This window comes from Peromyscus maniculatus, chromosome 23 (genome assembly GCF_049852395.1).
Source record: "Peromyscus maniculatus bairdii isolate BWxNUB_F1_BW_parent chromosome 23, HU_Pman_BW_mat_3.1, whole genome shotgun sequence".
Lineage (NCBI taxonomy): Eukaryota > Metazoa > Chordata > Mammalia > Rodentia > Cricetidae > Peromyscus > Peromyscus maniculatus.
Window position 1 is genome coordinate 37,303,926 of NC_134874.1, and position 27,528 is coordinate 37,331,453.

A 27,528-nucleotide genomic window follows, 5' to 3' on the forward strand; every position below is an offset into this window, starting at 1 on the left:
GTGCTGGCCCTGTGCCAGAAGACAGGCTCTGCCCTCCCTCTTGAGTCTGTTTGGTGGACAGGCAGTTACAGGGAACCGTACTGGGTCACCGCCTAGTCCGTCCATCTGTCCAGGGACAAACTGTTTCTAAAGTCACTTTTGTGTACCAAGCATTATACCAGGCTGTCGGGACACACCTGTGAGGAGGGAAGCCACAGCCCTCTTTCTGGTGCAGGTGATTTGGCGGCAGGGGACTTGTTTTCAGCCTCTGAGGAGAACAGTGGTGCTCGGTGATGAGGCAGAGTGGATTAGGTTCCCGGGTCTGGTGAGATTGGCTTCCTGGTACTAGGGTAGAAGCCAGCACGAACCACTGAATCACATGCTGTAGCCCACGGAGCTGGAGAAGGAGTCCTGTCCTGGTCTCTTAGGCAGCCTCCTCCTTTGAGAGCCTGTAGAAGTGCTTTATAGGAACTTGTAATACAGTTTAGTGCGTGCGTGCGTGCGTGCGTGCGTGCGTGCGTGCGTAAGTAAGTAAGTAAGTAAGTAAGTAAGTAAGTCATCTTCCACTGAGCCATGTCTTTGGCCCCAAAGTGCTTATGAAGTGATGTAGGTGCCCGCAGGTGGCAGTAATGGGTAGGGTGTGGGGATGGCAAGGGCAGATGCCTCAGGCCCAGCATGGAACCCAGGCGGTCTTGCTACTGCGCTCCACCTCCCCTTGCAGGTTCTGGAGTATAAGTGCAGCTCAGCGCTCCACACTTCCGTGCCAGGAGTTCACAGGAGTTTCTGTTCCGTTGTCATTTGATGCATGAAGAACCCGAGTTCTGTCAGTTTAGTGGTGTTTGAATAGCTCGAGTGTTTGTGTTTGCCTGGGAAGGTGTAAGGGCCGGGGAGAGGTGTTTTGCTAGCTCACTCCTGTGCTGGGTTTAGCTCCGCCCTGTGCTGTGGTTTGACATGGCAAGTCTGTTTAGATACAAGCTGCCGTGTGATTATGTATGTTTTATCTATCTGTTAATTCATTTTTGCCTCTTTAAAAAAGCATTTCTTTTTAATTGTGTGTGCACACATGAGTGTGAATGCCCTTGGCTGCAGGAGGGTATTGGACCCCTGGAGCTGGCTAGCATTACAGTAGGTTGTGTGCTCTGCCTAACATGGGTGCTGAAAACCAAACTCAGGCCAGAGGACCAGTATGTGCTGTTCACCACTGAGCCGTCTCTCCAGCTCTCATTTTTGTCTCTTAACACACAATTGGGAACTTCCTGAGTTTGTATGAGAATTGACAAGCTAGTGGCTTTGGGACAGCAACCTGGAACATGAGGGCCTCATCCCTGCCTTGGGCAGCGCTTCTGTGTTTAGTGGTCTCTGTCACTTAAAGACTATTTAATTTTAGATTTGTGATATGGGATCACCATGTAGCCTGGGCTGACTTGGAACTCAAAATCCTCCTGCCTCCACCTTCTGTGTGTTTGAGATTAGAGGCGTGAGTGATTTATGCGGTGTTGGGGATGAACCCAGGGCTTTGTGTGCTCTGGGCTTTGTGCACTCTGGGTGTTCTCTTCCAGCAGATGAGCCACATCCCATGTTCTCTATCCAGAATCTTCAGTAACAAATTAATAAGCTTTGCAAGGGTGGTTTTGGTTTGGGGCACTGTTTCCTTCCTTCCTTCCTTCCTTCCTTCCTTCCTTCCTTCCTTCCTTCCTTCCTTCCTTCCTTCCTTCTTTCTTTTCTCTTTCCCTTCTTTTTCATGAGGCCCCTGTTTGGTGTGTGCCATGGCCACAGCCAGGCCACTTCTAAAGGCAGAAGCCTCTTCAGAGAAAATCACCTCACGGGGGTGGCAAGGCCACCTATGCTTTGAGTGTTTAAGCCATGTGTTTTTTCTTTGCTTTCTTTTTTCTTTTTAGTTTTCTTACTTTTAGAGGCAAGATCTCAGACCAGGGAGGCCTGAAACCCTTGATTCTCCTGCCTCCAAATTGTGCCTATGCCTCCATGCCCCTTTGATTCTTTTTGTTGTTGTTGTTGTTTGTTTGTTTTTGTTTTTCGAGACAGGGTTTCTCTGTGTAGTTTTGGTGCCTGTTCTGGATCTTGCGCTGTAGACCAGGCTGGCCTCGAACTCACAGAGATCCATCTGGCTCTCCCTCCCAAGTGCTGGGATTAAAGGCGTGTGCTGCCGCCGCCGCCGCCGCCACCACCACCACCACCCGGCTTCAACCATGTGCTTCTTAAATGTGATTAGAAGGAGAGGGTAGGTCACTGGTGACTAGAACAGCAATTACCAGGTCAGTCAAGACATTTATGTCAATAAATGTGGGTGTCCATCCACACAGCACTGCCAGGGTGTTAGGGCTAAAGCTGTCAGTGTTTTGTTGTCTTATGTAATTAAAGGACACTTTACAATGGAAGAATGACACAGGCGGAATGTGACATAGCGGTTTAAAAGAGTAGTCAGGTTTGGTCCAAACCGAACCAGTTGTCTTGTCTGTGAAAACAGGAGCTGAAGGATGCTGGGGAAACCCTGGTCTGGGTGAGGCTTCATGGGGGCAGTGCCTGGCAACCACATGAGTAGCCAGACTTAGAGACTAAGGAACAGTGGGAAAGTCACGTGATGTGAGGGACCGGGAAACCTTAGAATACAAGAAGTATGACATAGTTCATACATATAATACAGAGTTCTGGGCTCTTGAACATGGACCTGTGGCCAGGCATGGTGGTGCACACATGCAACCCTAGCACCTGGAGCCTGCGGCAGGAAGATGGCAAGTTCATGATGAGTCTGTTTACAGAGTTCCAGGGCAGCCTGGACTACGTGCTGAGACTACTTGGTAACCCACATGAAAAGCTTGGTGCAGTGGTACATACATGCGTGTAATCCCAGTGCTGGGGATCTGGAAACACGTTGGCAGATCTCTGGGCTGCTGCTAGCTGGTCCAGCCAAATTGCTGAGCTGTAAATTCAATGAGAAACCCTGTCACAAAGCAGGGGCCCAGTGGGATGGCTCTGTGGGTAAAGGCACTGGCCTTGCAAGTCCAGATGACCTGAGTTTGAATCCCAGATTTCATGGAATGGTGGAAGAGGAACTAATTCCACAGTTTTCCTCTGACCTCCACACACTTGCTGTGACATGCACACCCACGTGTGTACACACACACACACACACACACACACACACACTGACTGATAAATACTTAAAAGCTGGGCGGTGGTGGCGCACGCCTTTAATCCCAGCACTCGGGAGGCAGAGGCAGGCGGATCTCTGTGAGTTCAAGGCCAGCCAGGGCTACCAAGTGAGTTCCAGGAAAGGCGCAAAGCTACACAAAGAAACCCTGTCTCGAAAAACCAAATAAATAAATAAATAAATAAATAAATAAATAAATAAATAAATAAATAAATACTTAAAAACTAATAAGAGAGTGAAGAAAACACTAACATCAGTCTCTCACTGCATGCATCTTGCACATGTACATGTGTACCCATGCACACATGCACGTATACAAACAGTACATACAGACATTACACACAGAAAATGACAGATCCAGGAGCCACTGAGGAGAAGGAAGAGAGTAGTAAAAAGAATGCAGCAGACAGACAAACGCCACAGTGCCTGTAATTTCAGCACTTGGGAGGCTGAGACAGGGGGATTGTTGCCTTGAGTTTGAGGCCAGAGTGGGCTGTGTAGTAAAACTCGATCCCCATAACAAACCAAAATTTAAAGTGACAGCAACAGTTTCTAGAAACTGAGACTAGGAAGCTAGTAAAATAGTTTGATCCTTTCTCAGCTTCTGATGATGGGTGTGTGTGAGTGAGACACCTCTCTCTCCATTTTAAATACTCAGGGAACATGGTGTGATTCCTCTTACCATGGCCACAGCGTGGGAGAGCAGTGGAATGTGCTTAGCAAACCATGGGATGTAGGAGAGGGGACTCAGGGCCAAGGTCGAGGGCCACATTAGAGTTGGGTAAGGCCTGCCTGGTGGTGCACACCTGCACAGGGGTAGAGAATAAGGAATAGTGACCCCAGCACTTGGGAGGTAGAAGTAGGAGGATCTGGAGTCCAAGGTCATCCCCAGCTACCTAATGGGGTCAAGGCCAGCTTGGACTACCCAAGCCACAGCCGAGACAGCAGCAGCTGCACAGTGCTCTGCTCTGGGAAATAAGCTGAGTTTCCCATGACTTTCTTTCCTTTTCTTTGTCTTCCTTTTTTTTAAAAAAAAAAAAAAAAAATACCAGTTCTCATGTAGCCCATGCTGGCCTCTAGCTAAGGATGACCTTTGAACTCTTGATCCCTCTACTGCCCCCCCCACCCCCCCACCCCACCCCACCCCCCCCCCCCCCCCCCCCCCCCGCGCTGTATGATTAGTGCATAAGTAGATTTGTTTAAAATCAAGGGGCAGGGCCAGGTGTGGTGGTGAACACATTTAATCTCAGCTCTGGGGAGGAGGAGGCAAGCAGATCCCTGTGAGTTGGAGGCCAGCCTGGTCTACAAAGTGACTTCCAGGCCAGCCAGCTGGTGCTACATAGTGGCCCTGTGGTAAAGTTGGCCTCTCTGTGTACAGCAGCATTTTGCATTGTAGGAAGAGTGGGCATCCGTTATCCTGTATCCCTCCTGTAGAGGCAGGAGGATCAAGAGAGGATGGAGATTGCAAGTTGGCAGCCATTATTTTAGCAGGAGAAATTCTGTTTCTTTAAAGTAGACAGAGTGGCCCTCAGTGACCTGTACACAGACTGAGGCAAGGCTTGCTTCGCACTCAATTACCAAGACTGTCACCATTTTATGATGTAACCAGATTCCACTGGAATGAGCTCTAAATGAAAACATCAGTAGCTTTGTAAATATGAATAATAATTCTTATTTTTGAAAAGTGAGATCAGAATTACTCCATTCAGAAGTCATCAGGCCTCAGAAAACTGGGGCCCAGCCTTGGTGAGTAATGTTTGAGGCTGGTGAGGTAGAGGTCGGAGTGTACCAAGTTCAGAGTTTTGAAATGGGGAGCATGTTTATTTACTGACTAGATCTTACGTAGCCCAGGCTGGCCTTGAACTCACTGTGTAGCTGAGGATGATGACCTTCAACTCCCGATCTTCCTGCCTTCACCTCACAGGTGCTGAGTTATGGGTTGTCCATGTGCACCTGGTTTAGTTGCTGGGATCAAACCCAGGACTTTATATGTGGGGCGACGAGTTCTTGTTTGCTCATGTCTCCCCAGGAGAAGTTCATATAGTACCAGTCTTCAGCAGCCTTACAGCCTGTGATTCCAATCATCAGAAATGTTTAGAAGTAGGCAAATTGTCAAAGCCAAGAAACAGAACAGCTGTTGCCTCAGGCTGAAGAGTTTGAGGTGATGTTGATGGGACAGCACTTCTTTGGGGACGCTAGAAAAGTTTGAAAACTGATTCTGGTGAGGGCTGTTAACCCCACGAGTGCAGGAAACCATCAGGTTATATGATGTCTAAGCGGGAAGAATGTGTGGTGTGTGGATGAGGTCCCTACAGTTATTGTTTCTTAAGAACTAAGTGGAAATCTTAGTGTATCTCCTGAGTGCTTCCGCCATGAGACAGATGTATGACAAAGTCTGTCATCTGTCCATCTTTCTGTCTGTCTGTTTGAGACAGTGCCTGGCCATGTAGCTCAAGCTGGCATGGAACTCATTAACTAGCCCAGGTTGTCCTTAAACTCATGGTCATTCTGCCCGAGCTTCATGAAGGCTGTGATTACAGATGTGAGTCCCTCACTCATACAGTGGCCATACTACCAGCTACATTCTTGCTGTCTACCAGCACTGCTCTGCCTTCTTTAAAAGTTACTACATGTATTTATTTATTTATGTGGAGTGTGGTACAGGAGTTCCAGCTCCTTCCACCTGTGGGGTCCTGGGAATTGACCTAAGGTGGTTGGGCTTGGTGGGACATGCCTTTACCTACTGAGCCATCTTACAAGTCTGTACCTCCTCCTTCTCCTTTCTTCTTCTTTTAAATTTTTATTTTTATTTTATTTTATTTTTATTTCGAGACAGGAGTTTCTCTGTGTAGCCCTCGCTGTCCTGGAACGCAGAGATCCGCCTGCTTTTGCCCCCTGAGTGCGGGGATTAAAGACGTGCACCACCACCACCATCTAGCTCCTGTACAACCTTCTTTTTTTAACATTTATTTGTTGTGTTTTTTTTTTTTTTTTGTATATGAGTGCTCTATCTGCATGCACAGATCCTACTATCAATGGTTGTGAGCCGCCATGTGGTTGCCGAGAACAGAACTCAGGTCCTCTGGAAGAGCAGCCAACTTAACTCAGCCCTTAACTGCTGAGCCATCTTCTCTCCAGCCCCTGTACAACATTCTTTTTTTTTTTTTTTTTTTTTTTTTTTGATTTTTTCGAGACAGGGTTTCTCTTATGTAGCTTTGCGCCTTTCCTGGAACTCACTTGGTAGCCCAGGCTGGCCTCGAACTCACAGAGATCCGCCTGCCTCTGCCTCCCGAGTGCTGGGATTAAAGGCGTGCGCCACCACCGCCCGGCAACCTGTACAACATTCTTAACGTGTAGCCTGTTACTTTTTTCCACAACACTCTGCGAATTGCTCTGTATTTTAGTGTCCTGTTTTCTAGGCCCCATTGTACCAAAGTTTATGTTTGCAGAAGTACAGGCGTGGGTGTCGCTCAGTGGCAGGATGTGTGCTTAGTAGGTGCAGAGTCCTGGGCTCCGCGTCCAAACATGAAACACGCGCGCGCGTGCGCGCGCGCGCACACACGCTCACGCTCACACAGGGTGTTATTTATCACAATACCCAGAATGCATTGCTCCTTTTGTTGTTAGCAGCTCTGAGGTAAATGCACCAGGCCTTTTTAAAAATTGGTGTGTATATAGTTTTAAAACACACCAGTAATTCCATTTTCTGTGTTTATGCATTTAATGTTTTCAGCTTTAGTACAGCATTTAAATTTGTTGATTCCTCGACTTGAGGAAAGGTACTTTTAGATAGTTGCTAGGGATGTTGATCTAATGTGACACTAAGTTTGAGAGATCGCTGGCACATTAACTGGTGGTTTTTCCCTCCCACGGCAAACACTAACTGTGATGGAAGTCTGCTCTACCAATGTTAACTCAGTGTTTGTTTGTTTTCAGTGTTATGTGCCAAGAACCTTGCAAAGAAAGACTTCTTCAGTAAGTACACCCAGCTTTGCTCCTGTCTAATGTGATCTATGTATTTCTGAGAATTAATTTTTATGTGTGTGTGTATGTGCATGCACACATGCATGCTGTTGTGTGTGTGAATGTTCCCCACATGCATGTGGAGGTCGGAGGGCAGCTTGCAGGAGTCAGTTCTCTCCTCCCACCATGTTGGTACCAGGCATTGGATTTAGATCTTGTTGGCTCCTGACATTTAATTTTTGTAAAAGCACTGAGTGTAGTTTTCTCAAAGTCTAGGAATCCAGAGCTTGACAAACATCTCCCAGCTGCACCCAGCATTCATCTCATCCTCCATCCCAGCCATGCCCGTGTCCCCTGCTTCCTGACCTAGTAGCTGGGAGGACCTTGCTCTCTGCTGGGTGGGGTAATATTCTCTGGTCAAACACAAACAAGGCATTTATGACGTAGGTGGCTTGACTAAAATCGACAGTCCGGGTTTGCAGACTGAATCTATCTAAAAAAATGTGTGTAGTGGGAGGAACTGGGAAGGAGTGGGGGCTGCACCCCTGATCATGCCCTTACCTCAGTGAAATCGGTGCCTACAGCCCTGAAAGCTCCCACTTCCGGTCCCCGGGGAGTCAGTGCTTAAGTGCCATCACCCACATTTTCAGGAAAAAGAGACTTAGGCTCAAAGGCTTTATCCAAGTGGCCTGGAAACTCCAAAAGTGGTGGCTCATAGAGCAGTCTCTTTCCCAATCCTCCTGCCTTACTGCTCGTCTGGTGCCGTAAGCCTGTTGGATTCATGTGCCAGCATTTAGAGCCCTTCCCCAATGAAGTCTCGGGGAGTCCATGATGCCACAGCTAACACAGGCAGAAGATCAATAAACAAAGTCTCTGGGATATTTACTTCATCATAGATCCTGTTCCTACATTTAGTTAGTCCCTATAATGATCATCAGAGATGGGGCTAGCTGGAGAGAGAGATGACTCAGTGTGTATCTGCCCTAGTACTCTCACAGGCAGCTCACCGCCTGCAACTCTAGCTCCAGGAGATCCAACACTCTAGTTCTTGCAGTACACACATACATGTGCATACATATACAGAGACACATACACATAAATAGAAGCAATTTTGAAAATGCACAACTCAGCAGAGATGGACGTTTGAATTTGAGCCTGTTTTCCTGCTTTTCTTGTAATCCAGGGGTGAAGGTGTGCTCGTCTGAACTCTCTTTGCTAGTGGAGACTAACCTTCAAAAAGAGACTAGTGAGGAGTGACATGTGCAGTGTCTTTATCCCAAGGGGGATCTTGCCGGTCCCTGTGCAGGGAGGATGACACTGTGCCGCCAGGTAGACTGTCTTCTGACCTGGGTATGTCTGCTCTCTCTCCCCAGGACTCCCTGACCCCTTTGCCAAGATCGTTGTGGACGGCTCTGGGCAGTGCCACTCAACCGACACTGTGAAAAACACCTTGGACCCAAAGTGGAACCAGCATTATGACCTGTGAGTCAACCTCCCATGAGGAAAGCAGGCATGAAGCTTTGAAGAGACATACTAGAGAAAGAAAAAAGATGGCTGACTTTTTAACTGATGACCAAAGGGCTGGGAACACATTGCCAACTTTACAGTTAATGCCCTGGATGTTCTTGGCATTTGTTCTCATACATTTTCATGCTTTGGTTCTTAACAGAGTGATGCTGTGACCCTTGGATATTTCAACTCCCTAGCCATTTTTAGCAGAAAAACAAACAAAGAACTATGATTCATGGCCCAGTGTGCTACATTTTATTTTCAGTGAAACTTAAATCTAGTTGTAGTTTTTATTTAAAAAGTGTATTATTTAAAAAGTGTATTAGTATGACCACATATTTCTATTTTTTGAAAATGTTGGCCTTTTCTTGGTACTAATTTTTTTTTGCTATAATCCATCATACAGTTTTGTATATTCATTCCAAATTTAGGATCACATTTTTATATGGACCCATGTCCCTGCATAATGATTACTAACACAAATGGTGCTGTGTGTACATGTGTGGGTGGGGTTTTAGTAGGATTGCCTTTTGTGATTCTCTTCACATGGCTTGGAACGTGGCTGCCATTTGTCTTGATAGTTCTCTCTGTGGATGTGCCCTAGGAGCGAGTGGGGTTATTATCTTGGTTCACGTACCTTTGTGCACTTTGGATGGATTGTGTGGAATTGTAAAGAGTCCCTTGTTGCAAACTAATATTCTCTGTTAAGCCTGGGTCACTGCCCTCCGGAAGTTCTAGAGCATGGTCCACCTCTTTACAAGATCTTATCATGTGCTGGGCCTGGTGGTACTGTCCTGTAATCCTGACACTTTGGGAAGCTGAGGCAGGAGCATTGCAAGTTGAAGGCCTGCCTAGTTTACAGAGCCAGTTCATTCTAGCTGTTACATGGGGAAATATAAGCACATACAGACCAAGGTAACGACTTCACTAGAGTTCAGCTTAGTGAATCCATGAGTGCACTGGGGTTACTTACAGGAGCGGGGAGGGGTGACTTAGAGGATCAGCCTCAGTACTGAGAGTCTACCCCAGCACAATGATCCCCCTAGACGCTGGGCCCTGCTGCTCTCTGCAGGACACACATAGGCAGCTCAGCAGCTTGGAGTGTCTCTTCTCAGCGTTCTTACCATGTAACCCTGGGGGGTGAGCAGGGTGTGAATCTGATAAGTTTCAGGATTTCCTGAGACTTGTGAGTTTCTTATTTCCTGTGTTTTAATGAGATTCCCTTAGATCCCTGAGTTTAAATAAGTCTCTCTCTAGTGTAGAATATTTTACTTCCAAGGAAATCGTTTCACAACACCAGCCTGGGTAACTTAGACTCCATCTCAAAATAAAAAGTTGTGTTTTGTTTTGTTTTGTTTTGTTTTGTTTTGTTTTTGTTTTTTAAAGAGTGGAGGGATGGGATTGGGGAAATGGCTAAGGGAGAACGCTTGCCAGTGAAGGGTCAAGGGCATGGCTCGGGGGTAGAGTGCTTGCATTGGCCTGTGGGAGGTCCTCAGTTCAGTCTCTAGTGCAGTAGACAAATGAATAGGGAGAAAACAATTTAAAGTGCTTGTTATGACAGGGTTACCTACACTCACTGCTGTGTACGGGTTGAGTTCTTTTCCCATGCCAAATGAGACACAGCCAGCTCTACCCCCACTCCGTGGATTCTAAGTCAGCCAGATGCATGTAAACGAGGCTGCCATAGTTCGGCAGTGTACCTGAACGGATTCATGTCCTCCCACAGGTACGTTGGGAAAACCGACTCTATTACCATCAGCGTGTGGAACCACAAGAAGATCCACAAGAAGCAGGGGGCTGGCTTCCTGGGCTGTGTGCGGCTGCTCTCCAATGCCATCAGCAGACTGAAAGACACTGGCTGTAAGAACCAAATGCTCTTCCGCCTCTCAGGGTAGCTGGAGAAAGCTTAGGAGGCATCTTTTTCTTTCTTTGATTTGTTTTGAATGCTGAATACAGAATTCCTGCCTTCCTCCCTAGTTAACCTTCCCTGGGTTAAGTTTTGAATTGTTTGTTTGCAGACCAGCGTTTGGATCTATGCAAACTAAATCCCTCAGATACTGATGCGGTTCGTGGCCAAATAGTGGGTAAGAATTTTCTCATCTGCATAAAGGGCTCTTTGACGGAACCCACCATCCTGCTCCCAGTCCTGATGGGGGGCACAGGCTTCTAGGGCAGACCACATCTGGGCCATCTCCAGAACTAAGCCTTTCCTCTTGTGTGGTTTTCATTCTTTTCTCTGTTTTCTTCATCCTGTCATTGAAACTGAGTTCATGGGACTCCAGTTGAGATGGAGGTTGTGATCTATAAGTGTCATGCCAGTCACCACAAGAATGGACGGTTGGCGTTCATATTGCTCAGGGTAGTAAGAGCTGAGGCCACATGCTGAAGATTGAGTTGGGATAGCCGCATAGGCAGGAGCTGGAATACATGGCTTCTCTGGGAAGCCCCATCCTATATGGCAAAAGCAACGATGATGTGTGACAAATCCAAGTAATGTGATTTATAGTCAAAGGATTCCATTGTGCGAGAGAAGGATGACAATGTGCTCACACTGTTGACTGGAGGCATTCCGATGGAGTGACCTCTCTGAGTTGCCCGTTTCCCTGCCCACCCTGTCCTTGGCAGTGTTTTAGGGATAGCACATGTTGGCTGTGAGTACTGCATGGAGTTGTGGAGCAGCAGCCAGGCTGAGCCACTCTGCAACTCCAGATGCCTCAGGTCCCAAGACGGTGAGCAGTGTATCCGCCCTGGAAGTCACTTAACGATAATGTTCTCAGGCACTGCATTCCCACCTGGAATTTCTTCTTTCCTTTGGGGAGGGATGTGTCAGGGGCAAAAGCCAAACAACTGAAACTTGGGAGTGAGTAAAACATCTTTCTTGTCTGTGCCAGTGAGACTAGAACATGAATGTTTCTTTAGATTGAGCTAGACTGTAGGCACTGAAGATGTCCTCTGTGCCTTCACTAACCATAAACCAGGTCTTCTTAAGGTGGAAAGCTAATAGAATGGAATTACATACTGTGCTCTCTAGCTCTATGGGGCAGTGGGGCATGAGAAACTCAGCAACTTTTCTGCTCTCTGCTTTCAAGACTGTTGAAGCAGTATGTGGTGTGTGCAGCTGTTGGCCTGAGATGCTTCACGCCGAAAGCATCAGGGTGTGTGTGTGTGAACTCACTTCCTTTTTATGATACTGGACATAGGTTATAGGCTGTCAGTGGCTCACGGTGCTGCAGCGCAGGAGTGTAGAGCAGCCCTGGGTTCTAATGTAAGCTCTTCTTTTCTGTTGTAGTCAGTTTACAGACCCGAGACCGAATAGGCAGTGGAGGGTCGGTGGTGGACTGCAGAGGGCTGCTAGAAAATGAAGGGTACGTATGCCTACCATGATGCCAGCCTGATGCCCGCCTGATGCAGCCGTGATGCCAGCCTGATGCAGCCATGTCCCTTCTCCCCAGAGGAAGGACCCTTTGAACCTTACACTACTGTGTATCATAAAACTATTCCAAACTACTAGTTTATGAAGGAAGGTATAACTACCCCAGGGATTATACCCCAAAGACCCAGGAAATAACTCAAGGAGGTTCCCACCAGCTAGAGGTGACAGTCTATCTGCTCATGGTGGAGTATGCCTCCAGTCTCATCACTAAGGGGGCAGAGGCAGGAGGATCCTGAGTTCCAGGCGAGCCTGAGCTATTTAAAAACAAACAAACAAAAGCCCAAGAAACAGCTATTAAAAGGAATATGGGACTTTATTCACATGCATGTATGTATTTGTATAGGCCACAGGACAACCTTGATATCATTCCCTAGGAGCCACCCACTTTGGATTTTTTTCCCCAAGATTTATTTATGTATTTATTTGTTTATTTGTTTGTTTGTTTATTGTGTATTGGTGCCATGTGGGTGCTGGGAATTGAACCCAAGTCCTCTGGAAGTGCTCTTAACTGCTGAGCCATCTCTCCGGCCCCCACCTTGGATTTTAAGATAGGGTCTTTCATTGGCTTAGAACTCAGCGGTTGCGGAGGCTGGCCGGCCAGTGAGCCACGGGGTGCGCCTGTCTGCTCCCCGGTGTTGGGATGACAAGCGTACATTGCCACACTAACTGGGCGTTGGAGTGAGGGCCTCACTGCTTGTACAGCAAGCACCCTACCAGCTGAGTCGTCACCCCAGGCCTGGATTTTGTTTCAGTCATGATTTATAAGACAGAGAAATTGAACATTGGCTTGTGTTTGATTTTTTTTCCCTCAAAATTAATGTTCCTTTGTTAGCTGCAATAATGAAGAAGTCATTGCGTTTAAAAAAGTGGTCCATGCCAAAACATGTGCAGGTCAAATGGTGCAGTGTAGGGATTGGACTGACGATCAGCCAGCAGTGGAAAGGACTGGAGAACAGCCTGCCGACATCCGCTGTGACTGGCTGCTGGTTCTGGGGTAGAGGCCCATTGTTCTGGTGTTTTGATATAAGGGTTTTAAAAAGTAGTCCATCGTAAGGGAAGTGACTCGTTAAGGCTGATTGTTTTTGAAACTGCTGGGGGTGGGGTAAGAAATGTTTTAAAAGCACTTAGAGTCATAGTATTTATGTAACCAAGAATTTTATCCTTGAGTGAAATAACAAAGGAAATGGAGTGTTGGATTAAATCAAGAAAAATGAATGTCAGGAGCACCTTCTGTTCCACCCACCATCATGTAGAGCTGTAGCCTAGAGTGAATAACCCTGTTATTCTAAATTGTGGTTCCCTCTGGCCGCTTGTCCACCTGAGAGTCTTTCTCATTGGACACCCTAGATGGCATGAAACTTAGCACTGGGAGCACTGTCACTCGTTAAAGGGACCTGGAACAAATGCCTGCTGTTCCCACACCTGCTCTGCCCCATCCCTTCCAGAACAGTGTATGAAGACTCGGGCCCTGGCAGGCCGCTCAGCTGCCTTATGGAGGAGCCTGCCCCGTACACAGACGGGACCGGTGCAGCTGCGGGAGGTGGGAACTGCAGGTTTGCGGAGTCTCCGAGCCAAGATCAGAGACTCCAGGTACAGCGACTTCGAAATCCGGAGGTTCGAGGGTCCCTACAGACGCCCCAGAACCGACCACATGGCCACCAGTCACCAGAGCTGCCTGAAGGCTATGGTGAGTGTCTTAGTTTGCTCCCTGTTGCTCTGATAAATGCCGTGACTAAGAGCAGTTGGGGGAGGAAAGGTTTATTTAGGCTTACAGGTTACAGTCTGTCACTGAGGGGCGTCAGGCCAGAACTCAAGGCAGAGCTGACGCAGAAGCCATGGAGGAATGCTAACTCATTGCTCTGCATGGCTTGCCAAGCTAGCTTTCTTTCTTTTTTAAAATTAATTAATTTTACATCCTGACTGCACCTTCCCCTCCCTCCCCTCCTCCAAGTCTCTCTCCCCCACCTCCAGAAAACCAGCAGGGCTCATAGGGGCTCACAGAGACTGAACTGCCAGCCATGGAGCCTGCATGGGATGACCTAGGCCCTCTGCTCATAAGTTACAGTTGTGTAGCTTGGTCCTCTTGTGGGACAGTGGCTGTCTCTGACTCTGTTGCCTGATTTTGGGACCCTTTCCTGTGATAATATATTGTGTGCCCTAATAAACATGCTTGAGGATCAGAGAACAGAGCCAGCCACTAAATTAGACATAGAGGCCAGACAGCGGTGGCACACGCTTTTAATCCCAGCACTTGATATCTCATGCCTTTGCTTGGGAAGCACACACGCCTTTAATCCCAGGAAGTAATACGGCAGGGCAGAGAATGGTATATAAGGCGTGAGGAAAGAGGAACGTTCTCTCTTTAGGCTGAGGATTTTGTAGAGGTAAGAACTAGTGGTGGACTGCTCTGCTTCTCTGATCTTTAGGCAAGTTTATTAGGGCACACAGTGTATCACCACACCTAACTTCTGCCGGCTTGCCTTGTCTGGTCCTAACAGGAGAAGTGTCACATCAAGATACCTGCTCCTTGGTATGCAGTGACTGGTTGTTTGGGGTTTGTTTTTTTGTTTTGTTTTTTGTTTGTTTGTTTGGTTTTGGTTTTTTGAGACAGGGTTTCTCTGTGCAGTTTTGGTGTCTGTCCTGGATCTCGCTCTGTAGACCAGGTTGGCCTCGAACTCACAGAGATCCGCCTGGGATTAAAGGCCTGCGCCACCACCGCCCAGCTATTTAGGTTTTTGAGACAAGTTCTCATTATGAAGTCCTGGCTGGCCTGTAACTCACTTTATAGACCAGCCTGGCCTTGAACTCAGAGATCCACTTACCTCTGTCTCCTGAGTACAGACATGTGCCACCATGCCCAGCCTTACTCTGTTTTTTATATTATCCAGGTCCACCTGCCCAGTGGGCTGGACCCTCACACATTAATCACTAATCAAGAAAATGCTCCCAGAGTCTTGCCTACAAGCCAATCTGATGGAGGAATTTTTCTCAATTAAGATTTTCTTTTCCCAAATAACTCTAGCTGCTACCAAGTTGATAGAAAGCCAGTCAGGACAGTGAGGAACTCACCCTGTGTCCCTGGGGAACCAGCACTTTCCTTGAGAGCCTGTGTTGTCAGACCTTTGAGGTGTCCAGTGCACAGCTGCTGATGGCCTGGCTGGGCTCCACGGCTGGGCTCCACGGCTGGGCTCCACGGCTGGGCTCCACGGCTGTGGCATTGGATGGCTGTGGCCACATAAGGATGGGAAACCTGTAATGAGCTCTGGAGCAGGCATCCCTTCTCTGCGTAGAGGCCACCTGGAAATGCTACCTGTGGACACACCAGAGAGGCAAGCAGTGTGAAGCACGTGAGGAAACTCGTGGTGGTCTGTGATCTGAGAATGGAAGGGACAGAGCCATGTGGCTGCAGTGGAGAGAAGGACCAGGAGGGGATGTCGTTCACATCATCAGATCACCCAGATGCAAGCGTGTTAGGAGATGGTGGTGGAGATGGAAGGTTGAGTCTGTGGCAGAAGTGGGTGGAGGCATCAACTCCAGGGTGGCTCAGTGAGAAGTGGATTCTACCCAAACCTGGGACACCTGCAGTCACACCTCCGAGGCAGGAGAATCATGAGTTCAAGGCTGGTTTAGGCTACTTCATAAGACCTCTGCCAAAACACTATCATGCATACATACATGAAATAAAAATAAAAAAAGCTTCAGAGTCTGAAAATGTGATTAGAGTGGGAAACGGAATTTACTCACTCGGATTCCTTTCTCCTGCAGAGCAAAGGACGACAGTACAGGGACAAGTTTACTTTTTGCACACGCAGACTGGAGTCAGCACGTGGCATGACCCCAGGATCCCCAGGTAGGCCTCACAGGCTTGAAGAGCCAGCCCCCCTCATGAAAGCTGACAGTGCTCTGTGAAGGGAGATGGAGGCTGGGACGTGCCGGGCAGGGGCATGTGTTGGGGAGCGTGGAGCCACGGTGGGCCTTGGTCGCCTTTGAAGATGGTCACGTGGCCATCTTCTATGACCTCTCTCTCTTCCCTTTTTTGTAAATGCATAAATTGTCCTTGATACGAAGTGAACGGGAAAGATAAAGACTCTGTTACCCTTTCTCTCTTCTACCTTACTGCCCCTCTTGCCTCAGTCCCTTGGGGACCATTCCGGGGGGAGATGAAGCTTTTCTATACGAATTCCTTCTACAAGGCCATACATCCGAGCCCAGGTCAGAGACCCCGCCCCACCCTGTGCCAGAGTTAAGTTTCTTTCTTTCTTTGCTGTTTTCCTTTTCTCTGTTTCCTTTACAGTAGCATTACTGCCTAACAGACCTTGGGTAATGCTCCTTTCCTTTTGATTCATGATTTGTTCCCCGAGAACCAGCTTCCCGTCTTTGGTGTTGAATTTACAGTTCAGGGTCTGTCATTTGCGTGGGAATATTACCTGCAAATGAATGTGGCGCCTGCCTCTTGGCATGCGTCGTAAGAAATGACCGGCGTCTGTGTTAATCCCTGAAGTGTTTTGATCAGGCGTGCTGGGCCCTTCTGACGAGATCACAGTGACGTTATCAAGGGGCCAAAGTGAGAGCACTTGCTGAACATGGGGTGCCTTGCTGTGGCCCCCATGCCATGAGTGCATGCTCTGTGTTCTTCCCAGCCTGGAAAGTGTGGGGCCCTCAGGAACTTTTCAGCAGAGGAATCTTTGCTACACCAAGCATCTGGTTTGATTAGTAATTTCCAAGAACTTCCTAATGGGGGTCAGGTGCTTCCTGGTAGTGTGCCCCTCTGTTGTATGAGGAAAGCTGTTCCTGGGTAAAAATTCCTTATGGTGAACATGAACAGTTGAGAGGTCTGCCCTTACCTGCCAGGTGCTGCTGCTGTATAGGCCAGAGGTTTGTTTGGACTTAGTGGGGTTGGCACGCATAGCAGTGTGACAGGGGCGTGGGTACCTTGCTAGGAAACCTCTGGCTGCTGGCACTGAGTGTTGGTCTGTGCCTTGGTTCTCAGTGGGATAAAGCTCTCTGTGTGTTCCGTTTTGCTAGAGACCTTAACAGTGTGAACTGTGATGAACTTGGGCCGCTGCCTCCAGGCTGGGAAGTCAGAAGTACAGTGTCGGGAAGAATCTATTTTGTAGATCACAATAATAGAACAACGCAGTTTACAGATCCACGGCTTCACCACATCATGACGTAAGACCTTAACATCTCTGCTAGCCTCTTTACTTTATAACTGGATGCTTCCTTGCACCAGTATTGGTGTTGGGGGCGGGGGGGGGGGCGGGGGGGGGGGGGGCAAGTGCTTAACAGTGGTGTTGTGTGCAGAGGCTATAGGTCAATGTAGAGTTCTTCTTCCATCATTCTCCACCCTAGTTTTTGAGCAGGGTGACCTGGAAGTCACTGTTTTGGCTTGTAGCTGGCTAGCAAGTCCCAGGGATGTGCCTGGCTCCGCCCCCAGCACTAGAGTGATAGATGAGCACAACTGGGTTTTTACGTGGGGGCTGGGCACCTGAACTCAGGGCCTCATGCTTGCAAAGCCAGAACTTGACTTGCTGAGCCATTCCCTCAGCCCCGCGGTAATATTTTTCTTAATGTGTCTTCTGCAGTGTTTGCTCGACAATGGGCACAAGCAAAATAGGGTAGATATTTAATGACCGTGAGATATTTAAACCCTGAGATTTGCGTGGCAACTGCTGAGGCCGTGCATTGTTGGCACCCTTTTCCTACAAGCATCCCAAGTGAAGGCCACTGAGGTGACGGCAGGAAGAGGTTCTCCAGCAAAACTTGCAGGGCACAGTCTATAAGGGCCTGCTGTTGTTCGCCGGAGGCTTGACCTTGCCAGGCGGTCGTGCCTTGGAAATGGGTGTGATCTTTTGTGCCACCCGCAGACACAGCTTCACACATAGCTCTACAGTTTGGCTGGCATTAGTGGTGAAACTTGAATAAAGCGAATGCCACATTGTTTCTGATGGCCCAAGTCCTGCCACTGACCTTCCTCCTTAGTGAACAGGCCTGGGAATCTTGATCAAAAGGAGGAGTAGGCGTCCCTGGCTGCCATAGGTTGTTTGCTCTTCACTTCCGGCCTGGCTTCCTGTGCGCTCCTGTAAGTCCTCTGCCAGTCCAGTCTCAGTTCATCCCTGCCAAGGCCCTGCCAGCAGCACACCAGTTGGTATCAATGACACACAGAGATGCATGGCACAAAGACAATTTCTGGTGTAATTTTCAGTAATAATGTGGCAGATTGTATTAGTCAGGGTTCTCTAGAGAAACAAAATTTAGAGAATGGTATCATTTATTACAATGAGTTACAGGCTGTGGTCCAGCTAGTCCAACAATGGCTATCTACCAACAAAAGGTCCAAGAGTCCAGTAGTTGTTCAGTCTACAAGGCTGGGTGTCTCAGCTGGTCTTCAGTATATGCTGGAATCCTAAGAAGTAGGCCCTAATGCCAGTGAAGGAATGGATGTGTTATTGAGAGTAAGAGCAAGCAGGCAGAGAGAGAGAGAAAGCAAGCTTCCTTCTTCCATGCCCTTTATATGGGCTGCCAGCAGAAGGTGTGGCCCAGATTAGAAGTGGGTCTTCCCACCTCAAAGATCCAGATTAGAAATGGGTCTTCCAAAAACCCAAAAAACAAAAAAACTCACAGGTGTGCCCAGCCATTTGGGTTTTAGTTCATTCCAGGCGTAGTCAAGCTGACAATCAGGAACAGCCACCGCACAGATAAATGACTGTTTGGAATGGGGGTGTCTCCTTTACTACATTGGGCTGATGCCGGCCGTCAGCAGCTGTCATTCTTCTGAGCAGGCCTGTCTTAGAAGAGCCTGCTGCCTCAGTGTGGCCTGGGGTTTCCTGAGTCAGTGGTACACTCTGGCCTGCAGCTCTTTGTCCTGCCCATTGACACTGTTTCTCCTCAATGTAGCCACCAGTGCCAACTCAAGGAGCCCAGCCAGCCACTGCAGTTGCCCAGCGAGGGCTCCATGGAGGACGAGGAGCTTCCTGCCCAGAGATATGAGAGAGATTTAGTCCAGAAGCTCAAAGTTCTCAGACACGAGCTCTCTCTTCAGCAGCCCCAAGCTGGTCATTGTCGAATAGAAGTTTCCAGAGAAGAAATATTTGAGGTAAAGAATTAAGTCTTGCTAAACCGTGTAGCTCCATGGGGAAAAAGCAGGGAGGTCTGTGTTAAATTAGCTGTTTACAACATCTCGGTTGACTCTGCTTTCTGCTTCATATTTGAAGGATCAGTTTTACTGATTTGTTTCTGTTCAGCTTTTATTGTAGCTGGATGTGGTAGCACACGCTTTTTATCCCAGTACTAGGGGGGCAGAGGCAGGGGATCTGAGTTTGAGGCCAGCCTGGGCTACAGAGTAAGTTCCAGGACAGCCAGGGCTACACAGTGAAACCCTGTCTTGAAAAAGATTTTTTTTTCGTTGTGGATATTCAGTATACAAGGTAGTTAGTTACACAAGGGTACTTTTATACTATTCCTGTGCCTCCCAGCCCCCACCCTCCATTTTCTTGCCCTCCCATAGTCCTCTTGTTCCCCTAAACATGTTCACAGATACATATATGTTTTTATGTATCTATAAAATTTAAGGATCTTATATATGAGAGAAAACGTGATTTTTGTCTAAGACAGGCTTAATTTATTCACTATCATTATCTCTGGTTGCTCCCACTTTTCTGCAAACAACATAACTTTATTCTACAGATAAAAAAATTCTAGTGTTATACATACCACATATTCTTTATCCATTCCCCGGTTTTTGGACACCTAGGTTTGTTCCATAGCTTAGCTGTTGTGGATGAGCATTGATGACTTATTATGTAACCCTTTAAGTACTCTGAAGTACAGGCCTGTCACATTGTAGATGCAGCTGTCATTTGTTGAGAAACCTCCAGACTGACTTCCATGGTGCCTGGACTAGCTTGCACTCCCACCAGCTGTTTGTGGGCATTCCCTCTGTCCACGTTCTCAGCAGCAGTTTTTTTCTTAATGTCTACCATTCTGATGGATGAACTGGACTCCCCATGCAGTTTTTTGAGTTCTCCGTCTAGTGTATATATGAGTCCTCTGAGATTAGTATGGCTAGCAAAGATTTTTTTCCCCTTGAGAGATTAATTTTACTGTTTAGTAAGATGCAGGGTTTGTAGGGACCAAGGCTCGTGCTGAGTGGAACTGCATTTCCACTATGACAATTTTTAAGTGCTCAGTGGTTTCTGGGGGGAGAACACAGAGCTCTGCAGAATCTGGTCTCTCAGGGCTGGGATCCCAGCTGGCCCTGAGCAGATGTAGATCATTTCTCAGCTGGGGTGTTCTCCTCATACCCACTCATTCCTTCCAGAGCGGGGGCACTTCTTTCTTAGAGACACATGTGGCCATTGGGCCCCGGACTTGTCTCTGGGAACAGGAAGGAAAGTGGTTTCACCCCCTACCAGTTCCTGGCAGTCAAAATTACTACATGGTTAGGCCCTTTTCCACAAGATATGTGGGTTAGGAGGTAAAACCTTAGCTTTGTTTGGGCTTCACTCTGCCCATCCCTGGAGACGCTTGGCAGAAATTACCACCTGAGGCAGTTTGCCAGTTTGGGAGATTTGGTGAGAATCTATCTCAAAATGTTAAAGTGAAAAAGGGCCAGGGTGTGGCTCAGTGGTAGAGCACCTGCCTAGAATCCCCAGTGAGGGGCTGGGGTGTGGCTCACTGGTAGAGCACCTGCCTAGAATCCCCCAGTGAGGGGCTGGGGTGTGGCTCAGTGGTAGACTTGTCTAGTATGTTGCAGTACCCTGGATTCCATCCCCAGTGCCCCCCAAATTTTTCTTTCTGAACCTGTGCCTTTGATGCGTAGGAGTCCTATCGGCAGATCATGAAGATGCGGCCGAAAGACCTGAAGAAGCGCCTCATGGTGAAGTTCCGAGGGGAGGAAGGTCTGGACTACGGTGGGGTGGCACGGTGAGCTGCTCCTCATTTATCCCCTCCCCACGTGAGTCTCAGGTCGTTGTAGCTGCATGTCAGGGAATTGATTTACCCTCACTTGTCACGTGCCAGTGGAGTGTGCCCTGCCCCACTGTGCCAGCATCCCCATGGGGCGGGCACTCGGGCTGCCCCTGCTGACTGGAGCTGCTGATGTCACCAGTTAGAAAACATATGAGTGTCACTTTGTTTACCTGGTATAGTCAGGATTAAACTTGGAAGCACACTCCTTCTTCACCTCATGTGTCTGAACACGGAACTTCAAGGGCCGCTCCTGGGCTTAACATGGAGGCAGCCTGGCTTTTCTCATTGCAGCATGGGGGTGGGACATATGTATAAATTGTGCTTTTATCAAGGGAATTTTACAAGATGCTAGCATTCTGGTTGGAAAAATTACAGTAAATTTAAAAAGAATAATGACACGCCTCCCTTTGCTGCCTGGTCTTTTTCACATTTGAGAAACGTGGCTTCCTATCCTAACTCTTAATGTTGTTCCAAGAGGCATCTGGTGTCATTGAGGCAGTCAGGTTCGGGCTGCTACCTCCTGATGTAGGGATCTGGCCACAGACACAGACTCGGGGCAGTAAAGGGAAGGCTTAACATCTGCTCTGATATTGGGCTGTTTTCAGTTTTTCATGTCTGCATGTCATGCGCCTCTGAAACACTTCTCTTTTTAAAGATTAATTCACTTTACGTGAGGTGGTTTTGTCTTCATGTGTGTCTAAGCACCACGGCATGCAATGCCCACAGAGGCCAGAAGAGGGCATCAGATTCCCCTGGGAGTGGAGTTACTGAGCTGCTGTGGGAGCTGGGAGTCAAACCCAGGTGTCCTGGAAGAGCAGTCAGTGCTCTTTATCCACTGGGCCGTCTCCCCGGCCCCTCTTCTCTTAAATTAAGAATACTATTTAGCCCTTTAGAATTTGTCTGTGAATTCTTTTTTTTCTCTTCCCTCCCAAATTCTCCTTCCTTCCCATTTCCCTATCCCAGAATTCAATACATAGCATAGACTGGTCTTGAACCTAAGGTAATCCTCCTGCTTCAGCCTGTTGAGTGCTCGAATTACAGGTGTGAACAACCACACCTGTCTTCTTTTTAAAACCAGGCTTGTCTTCTTTGTCCCCATAAACTTGAAAATCCCCGGGACAGACTTTGCAGCCATCTCCTTAGAGATCTGTTCCTTTGTTCCTCTCAGCTGAAGCTGCATCTGCTTTGTGGTCCCAGCCACTTGTTGGCCTCTCCCTGTGGAACATTGTGGGACGGAAGTTTTCTCTTGTCTGTGCCCCCAGCAGTGGCTACACTTGATGGGAAACTGTTTAGTTCCTGGCCAGATCCCAGTGCTAGAATGACCCCGTGGATCCTGCTGTGCACGGGAATCTCGTTCCTCAAAGCGCCTCCTCTTGTCTGCCTTTTCCCATCTCTTTCCGTTTGTCTTTCTCTTTCTGCAGGGCTCCTTACCTTGGCTTCAGTGCTTAAAGGCAATGGGGTGTGTGTGTGGGTTTCTAAGTTACTGTATACCACACTAGTTTATTATGGGGTGTGTGTGTGTATGTGTGGTGTTTTCTAAGTTACTGTATACCACACTAGTTTATTATGGGGTGTGTGTGTGTGTGTGGTGTTTTCTAAGTTACTGTATACCACACTAGTTTATTATGGGGTGTGTGTGTGGTGTTTTCTAAGTTACTGTATACCACACTAGTTTATTATGGGGTGTGTGTGTGTGTGGTGTTTTCTAAGTTACTGTATACCACACTAGTTTATTATGGGGTATTTGTGGGGGGGGGGGTTCTAAGTTACCATATACCGCACTAGTTTATTATGGGGTGTGTGTGTGGAGGGGGGTTCTAACACTGGTTTATTGAATTCCACCGTAATCAGTTATAAAATGAAGACCTAAGCAGATACATCTGATGCGTAATTAAGTCCTCTCACTGGAGCCTCTCACATCCCCGTGTGCTCTGTAGGACCTGCAGCTGTTCAGTAGCCACCAGACCTGGGGACTCTGGTGACCTGGGTTCTGGGTGCAGCTGCACATCACAGCATCTGCTCAGCCCTACTCTCCTGTACTCTGGACCAGATGAGGGAGGAGTGTTTAGGGAGTCGCACAGGGAGCAGGGAAGCACACTTCCAGCAGCCGAGGCCAAGGAAGGCCCACGGTCCCCAGAGGATGTGTAGCGGGAAGTCAGACTGGGAGAGCATTAGTCTTCTGCCGTGTTTGGTCTGACATGCCTGTATCTCTTGTGTGTTTCCGCCACTTTCTTGACAGATGGCTCTGATCTGTGCTACTCTGCTAACCTGCCTCCTTTCTGTTTGAAGAGTAACAGACACCACAGTAGGCTGCTGTTGCAGGGTCCATCCATTGGGTATCGCAGGATTGAACCCATCCCACAGCAGGGTGCCTCACAGCCCCGCCACAGCCTTGGTTCAGTTCCCAGTGGAAGTGGTTATTGTGTTTGGCTACTTTGGGTTTGGGATTTTTTTTTTTTAAGAGTAAAGTGATTCAAGTATTAAAGGAATTTAGAAAATCAGTTAACCAGTGTCTTCTCACCAGATTTCTAAAACCGTTAGCATTCGCTAATGTTTTTAGATTTATCTAGTTTTGTTTTTTTTTTTTTTACATTATACAAGTGATGAATAGGTGTGGAGATGGCTCAGTCTGTAAAGTGCTTGCCCTGAAAGCAGGAGGACCTGAGTTCAAGCCTTGGAACCCACACAAAAGCCCAGCATAGTGGCATGTGCCAGTTTAATCCTGGAGCTTGCGCAGTGGAGACAGGAGGCTCCCAAGGGCTCACTGGCCAGCCTACCTCAAAAAATAAGCTGGGGAGCAGTTGAGGAAGACATCTGAGGTCAGCCTCTGCCCTTTGCATGGACTCATAAGCAGGTGCACACGAGTAAAATGTAAAAAATGAAAATGGTCCATGTTTATGGCCTAAAGTAAGAATTCAGCAGGAAAATTAAAAAGGCAGAGTTCATAAAGTCTCTGCTTCCCTAGAGCCTGAACTGTTCACCTTCTATGAAACTCTTTACTATAGACTGCTTAGAAACTGGAATTGGAGAGATGGTTCAGCAGTTAAGAGCACTTCCTGTTCCTGCAGAGGACCTGACCTTGGTTCCCAGCATCCACATGGCACCTCACAGTTTCCTTTAACTCCAGGGAATCCGATGCCCTCTTCTGGCCTCCTTGGGCACTGCATGTATGCATGTGGCATACATTTACACACACCTTTTAAAAAAAAAAAAAAAGCCTGAAAAGGATACTGTTAGCTGAAATGAAACTGATACATGTGAGCTGTGTTGTTTTTGTTCCCAGGGAGTGGCTATATTTGTTGTGCCATGAAATGCTGAATCCGTATTATGGACTCTTCCAGTATTCCACGGACAATATTTACACACTGCAAATCAACCCAGATTCTTCCGTCAACCCTGTGAGTGTTCCCAATGAAGCCAGCTGGAGTTCTTGAGGCAAATCTGGTTTCCCCCAATACTTGGTGACTTAGAGATGATGCTGAGGAGAGCTCGGGCAGAGGTGGGAGCACTGACTTGTAGAACCTGATTTCAACCGAGTTTAAATCAGGGCCTGCTGTCTGTAGGGGGCTGGGCTGTGGCTCTCAGCTGCCACCCTTTGGGGACACTCTGGTTTGGTAATGATCATGTGTTTTTGGTTTTGATGCCATCTGAAGAGCCAGGTTACCAAGTCCATGCTCTGATCAAAAGTGGACAAGTTCCATCATTAGCTCTTTAGGCCACCAGTGTGAGCATTCAACACGTGGTAGGTATGAGAGACACATCCATGGATGGGCATAAGACCATGAGGACTTGTGTGGGACCACTACCAGTGTCACCAGGCCACAGGGTTGGAGTTAGGGACCAGCTCTACTTGAGAATTCAAGTATGAATAAACCTGTGGTTGGGACGATGCTTCATCCACACCAGCATGAAGACCTGAGTCAGATTGCAGAACCCACATAGGAAGCCAGTTGTGGCCGGGAAGTGGTGGTGGCGCACGCCTTTAATCCCAGCACTTGGAGGCAGAGGCAGGTGGATCTGTGTGAGTTCGAGGCCAGCGTGGTCTACAGAGCAAGTTCCAGGACAGCCAGGGCTATGTAAAGAGAAATACAAAACCAAACAACTCTCCCCTCCCCCAAAGCTAGGTGATCCCTGGCGCTCACTGGCTGGCCCACCTGATCTGTAAGATCCAGGTTCCATAAAAGATCCTGGCTCAAAAACCAGTGGACAGCACCTGAAGAATGATGGGGACCTTGGGCTATGGCACACACATGTGTGTGCACCTTCACACACACACACACACACACACACACACACACACACACACACGAGAATAAACTTTCAACTGTCTTGGAAGTTAAGTTTGACAAGTTAACTTCTTAAACAAGTTAAGTTTCTGAGGTAATTTTAATTCAGAGCTGGAAGTAGAAAAATGAATTTTCTCTACTTAGAAACCAGAACCATTCCAGTTGGGCGGGAAACAGCCTTCTCAATTGTGGGGAAGTCTCCACATCTTCATTCTGTACCAGGCTGAGTTCTCAGGGAGAGACACTAGACCTCCACACACAGTGTTAGTGCTAGGATACAGTGGTGTACACCTGTTATCCCAGTACTCTGGAGGCTGAGGCAGGAGGATTGCCAGTACCAATCCCACCCAAGTTAGAAGTGAGTCTCAAAAAAAAAAAAAAACCAAAAAAAAAAAAAAATGCCCTGTGACCCTGTGGCTAAATGGCAGGCAGCCTTATCTTGTCTGGCCACAGCTGAGTATCTGCCCTGTTACTCCCTGAGTCTCTGGAAACGTGCGGGAAGCCTGTGGCCATCCCAGCAGCTCATCTTCCCAATGACCCGCTGTTCTCTGGTGCCCCCTACAGGACCATCTGTCTTACTTCCACTTTGTGGGCCGCATCATGGGTCTGGCTGTGTTCCATGGACACTACATCAACGGGGGCTTCACAGTTCCGTTCTACAAGCAGCTCCTGGGGAAACCCATCCAGCTGTCAGACCTGGAGTCAGTGGACCCAGAACTGCACAAGAGCCTGGTGTGGATTCTGTGAGTGTTACCATCCTGTCCCACAGCCCCAGAGCTCCTGACGGGATTGTTGTGTGTGCACATGCTTTTGGGGGAATAGGCATGAAACTAAAGAGAGTAACAAAACTTAACTATAACAGTGACAAGCATTGGGTTGCAATTACAAATTAACAAAACAGATGTAACAGAATTTCTTAACTGACATATTCTTAATGATGCTCAGCAGGTTTCTTTTCACAAGTTGGTCTGTTTTATTATTTATTAAGGTTTGATTACAAATAGGTGTGTGTGTGTGTGTGTGTGTGTGTGTGTGTGTGTGTGTGTGTGAGAGAGAGAGAGAGAGAGAGAGAGAGAGAGAGAGAGAGATTGAGAGAGAGAGAACAAACAAGCATCTCCAGTTTCTCAGACGATCTGTAGAAGGCAAGAGGAAGTATCAAAACAAACTTAATATTTAGTTACCTTTGCTTCAGAGTTAACGAAAATGTTTTGCAGGGTGGTAGGAACAGGATGAAGTATGGTTTAGTTGTCCCTGTGAAGACCCAGGCCTGACGGGCCAGGGAAGCTGCCTTGTGGAGTCTGGCCTGGGACGTTTTCCTTGGCTTTGCTTGCTCCACCATCAGGGCTGGGGGCGGGGCTTCCTGTGGGGACTCCTGTTCAGGTTGTCCAGAAGTTGGGCAGATAAAAAGACAGTCTGACATTTCAAGTGCTTTTTGTGGGGGCAGGTGCCTTTGAAAGGAAGACTGACTGCCCTGAGAAGGAGAAGCCTTATTTTCCTGGCTTGAGTCCTTTTGACTCTGCTGCGTCTTCATGAGCTTTCTCCTCCCAGACTCAGTTCCTAGAGCAATTAGGCCTCATGTCCCCTGGTGTCACAGGCTAACGGTGGCCTCCCCACCCCCACGAATGAGAATCCTAAAGACAGGGACTGAGCTGTGTCTGCCAGCTGTCCAGCACAGCCCCCCAGAACTCTCTGACATAGCCTTTGCCTGTGTCCCCAGAGAGAACGACATCACGCCAGTGCTGGACCATACCTTCTGCGTGGAGCACAATGCTTTTGGGCGGATCCTTCAGCATGAACTGAAACCCAATGGCAGAAATGTGCCCGTCACTGAGGAGAACAAGAAGGAATATGTCCGGTAATCTGCAGGGCTGGCTGGAGTGGTGGCCTGGAGTGAGCAGAAGGTGTTGTCAGGAGCATCTGTAAGAAAGACTCCATGTGACAGCTCAGCTTTGGATAGAGAGGTGGCAAGCTAGGGTCAGCAGTGGCTGCCAGCATGTCCAAGGAGCCCACTCCTCATTCCAGTTCCAGCCTGAGGGACAGTTATGTGCACTGGCAGTTCAGAACTGTGCGTGTGTCACACTGTCATACATGCCTTGCAAGACCCTCTTGGAAATCTTAGTTCTGGCAGGTCTCACTAAGCCTCCTTGCCTTTTCTGTAAGAAACCAGACTGTCAGAACTGGCTCATTTGTAACTTGATTGACAGGCTGGGTGTAGCATG

The 27,528-nt window shown here is 48.0% G+C and overlaps 1 protein-coding gene across 5 annotated transcripts in view; it reads left to right on the forward strand.

The window, feature by feature from the left end:
* Smurf1 (SMAD specific E3 ubiquitin protein ligase 1) overlaps window positions 1-27,528 on the forward strand; it is a 95,344-nt gene that overhangs the window by 60,290 nt on the left and 7,526 nt on the right. For 4 of the 5 annotated variants that reach the window (XM_076560714.1, XM_076560715.1, XM_076560716.1 and 1 more), the window contains exons 2-14: window positions 7,085-7,123; window positions 8,485-8,593; window positions 10,347-10,480; window positions 10,639-10,704; window positions 11,910-11,985; window positions 13,499-13,740; window positions 15,819-15,903; window positions 17,079-17,225; window positions 18,951-19,149; window positions 20,875-20,978; window positions 24,307-24,421; window positions 25,874-26,052; window positions 27,027-27,164. In XM_076560714.1, coding sequence (XP_076416829.1) covers window positions 7,085-7,123; window positions 8,485-8,593; window positions 10,347-10,480; window positions 10,639-10,704; window positions 11,910-11,985; window positions 13,499-13,740; window positions 15,819-15,903; window positions 17,079-17,225; window positions 18,951-19,149; window positions 20,875-20,978; window positions 24,307-24,421; window positions 25,874-26,052; window positions 27,027-27,164 — 1,633 coding nt within the window. Of the gene's footprint in view, window positions 1-7,084; window positions 7,124-8,484; window positions 8,594-10,346; window positions 10,481-10,638; window positions 10,705-11,909; window positions 11,986-13,498; window positions 13,741-15,818; window positions 15,904-16,187; window positions 16,266-17,078; window positions 17,226-18,950; window positions 19,150-20,874; window positions 20,979-24,306; window positions 24,422-25,873; window positions 26,053-27,026; window positions 27,165-27,528 lie in introns of all 5 variants that reach the window. The other variant, XM_076560718.1, reaches the window with a different exon arrangement.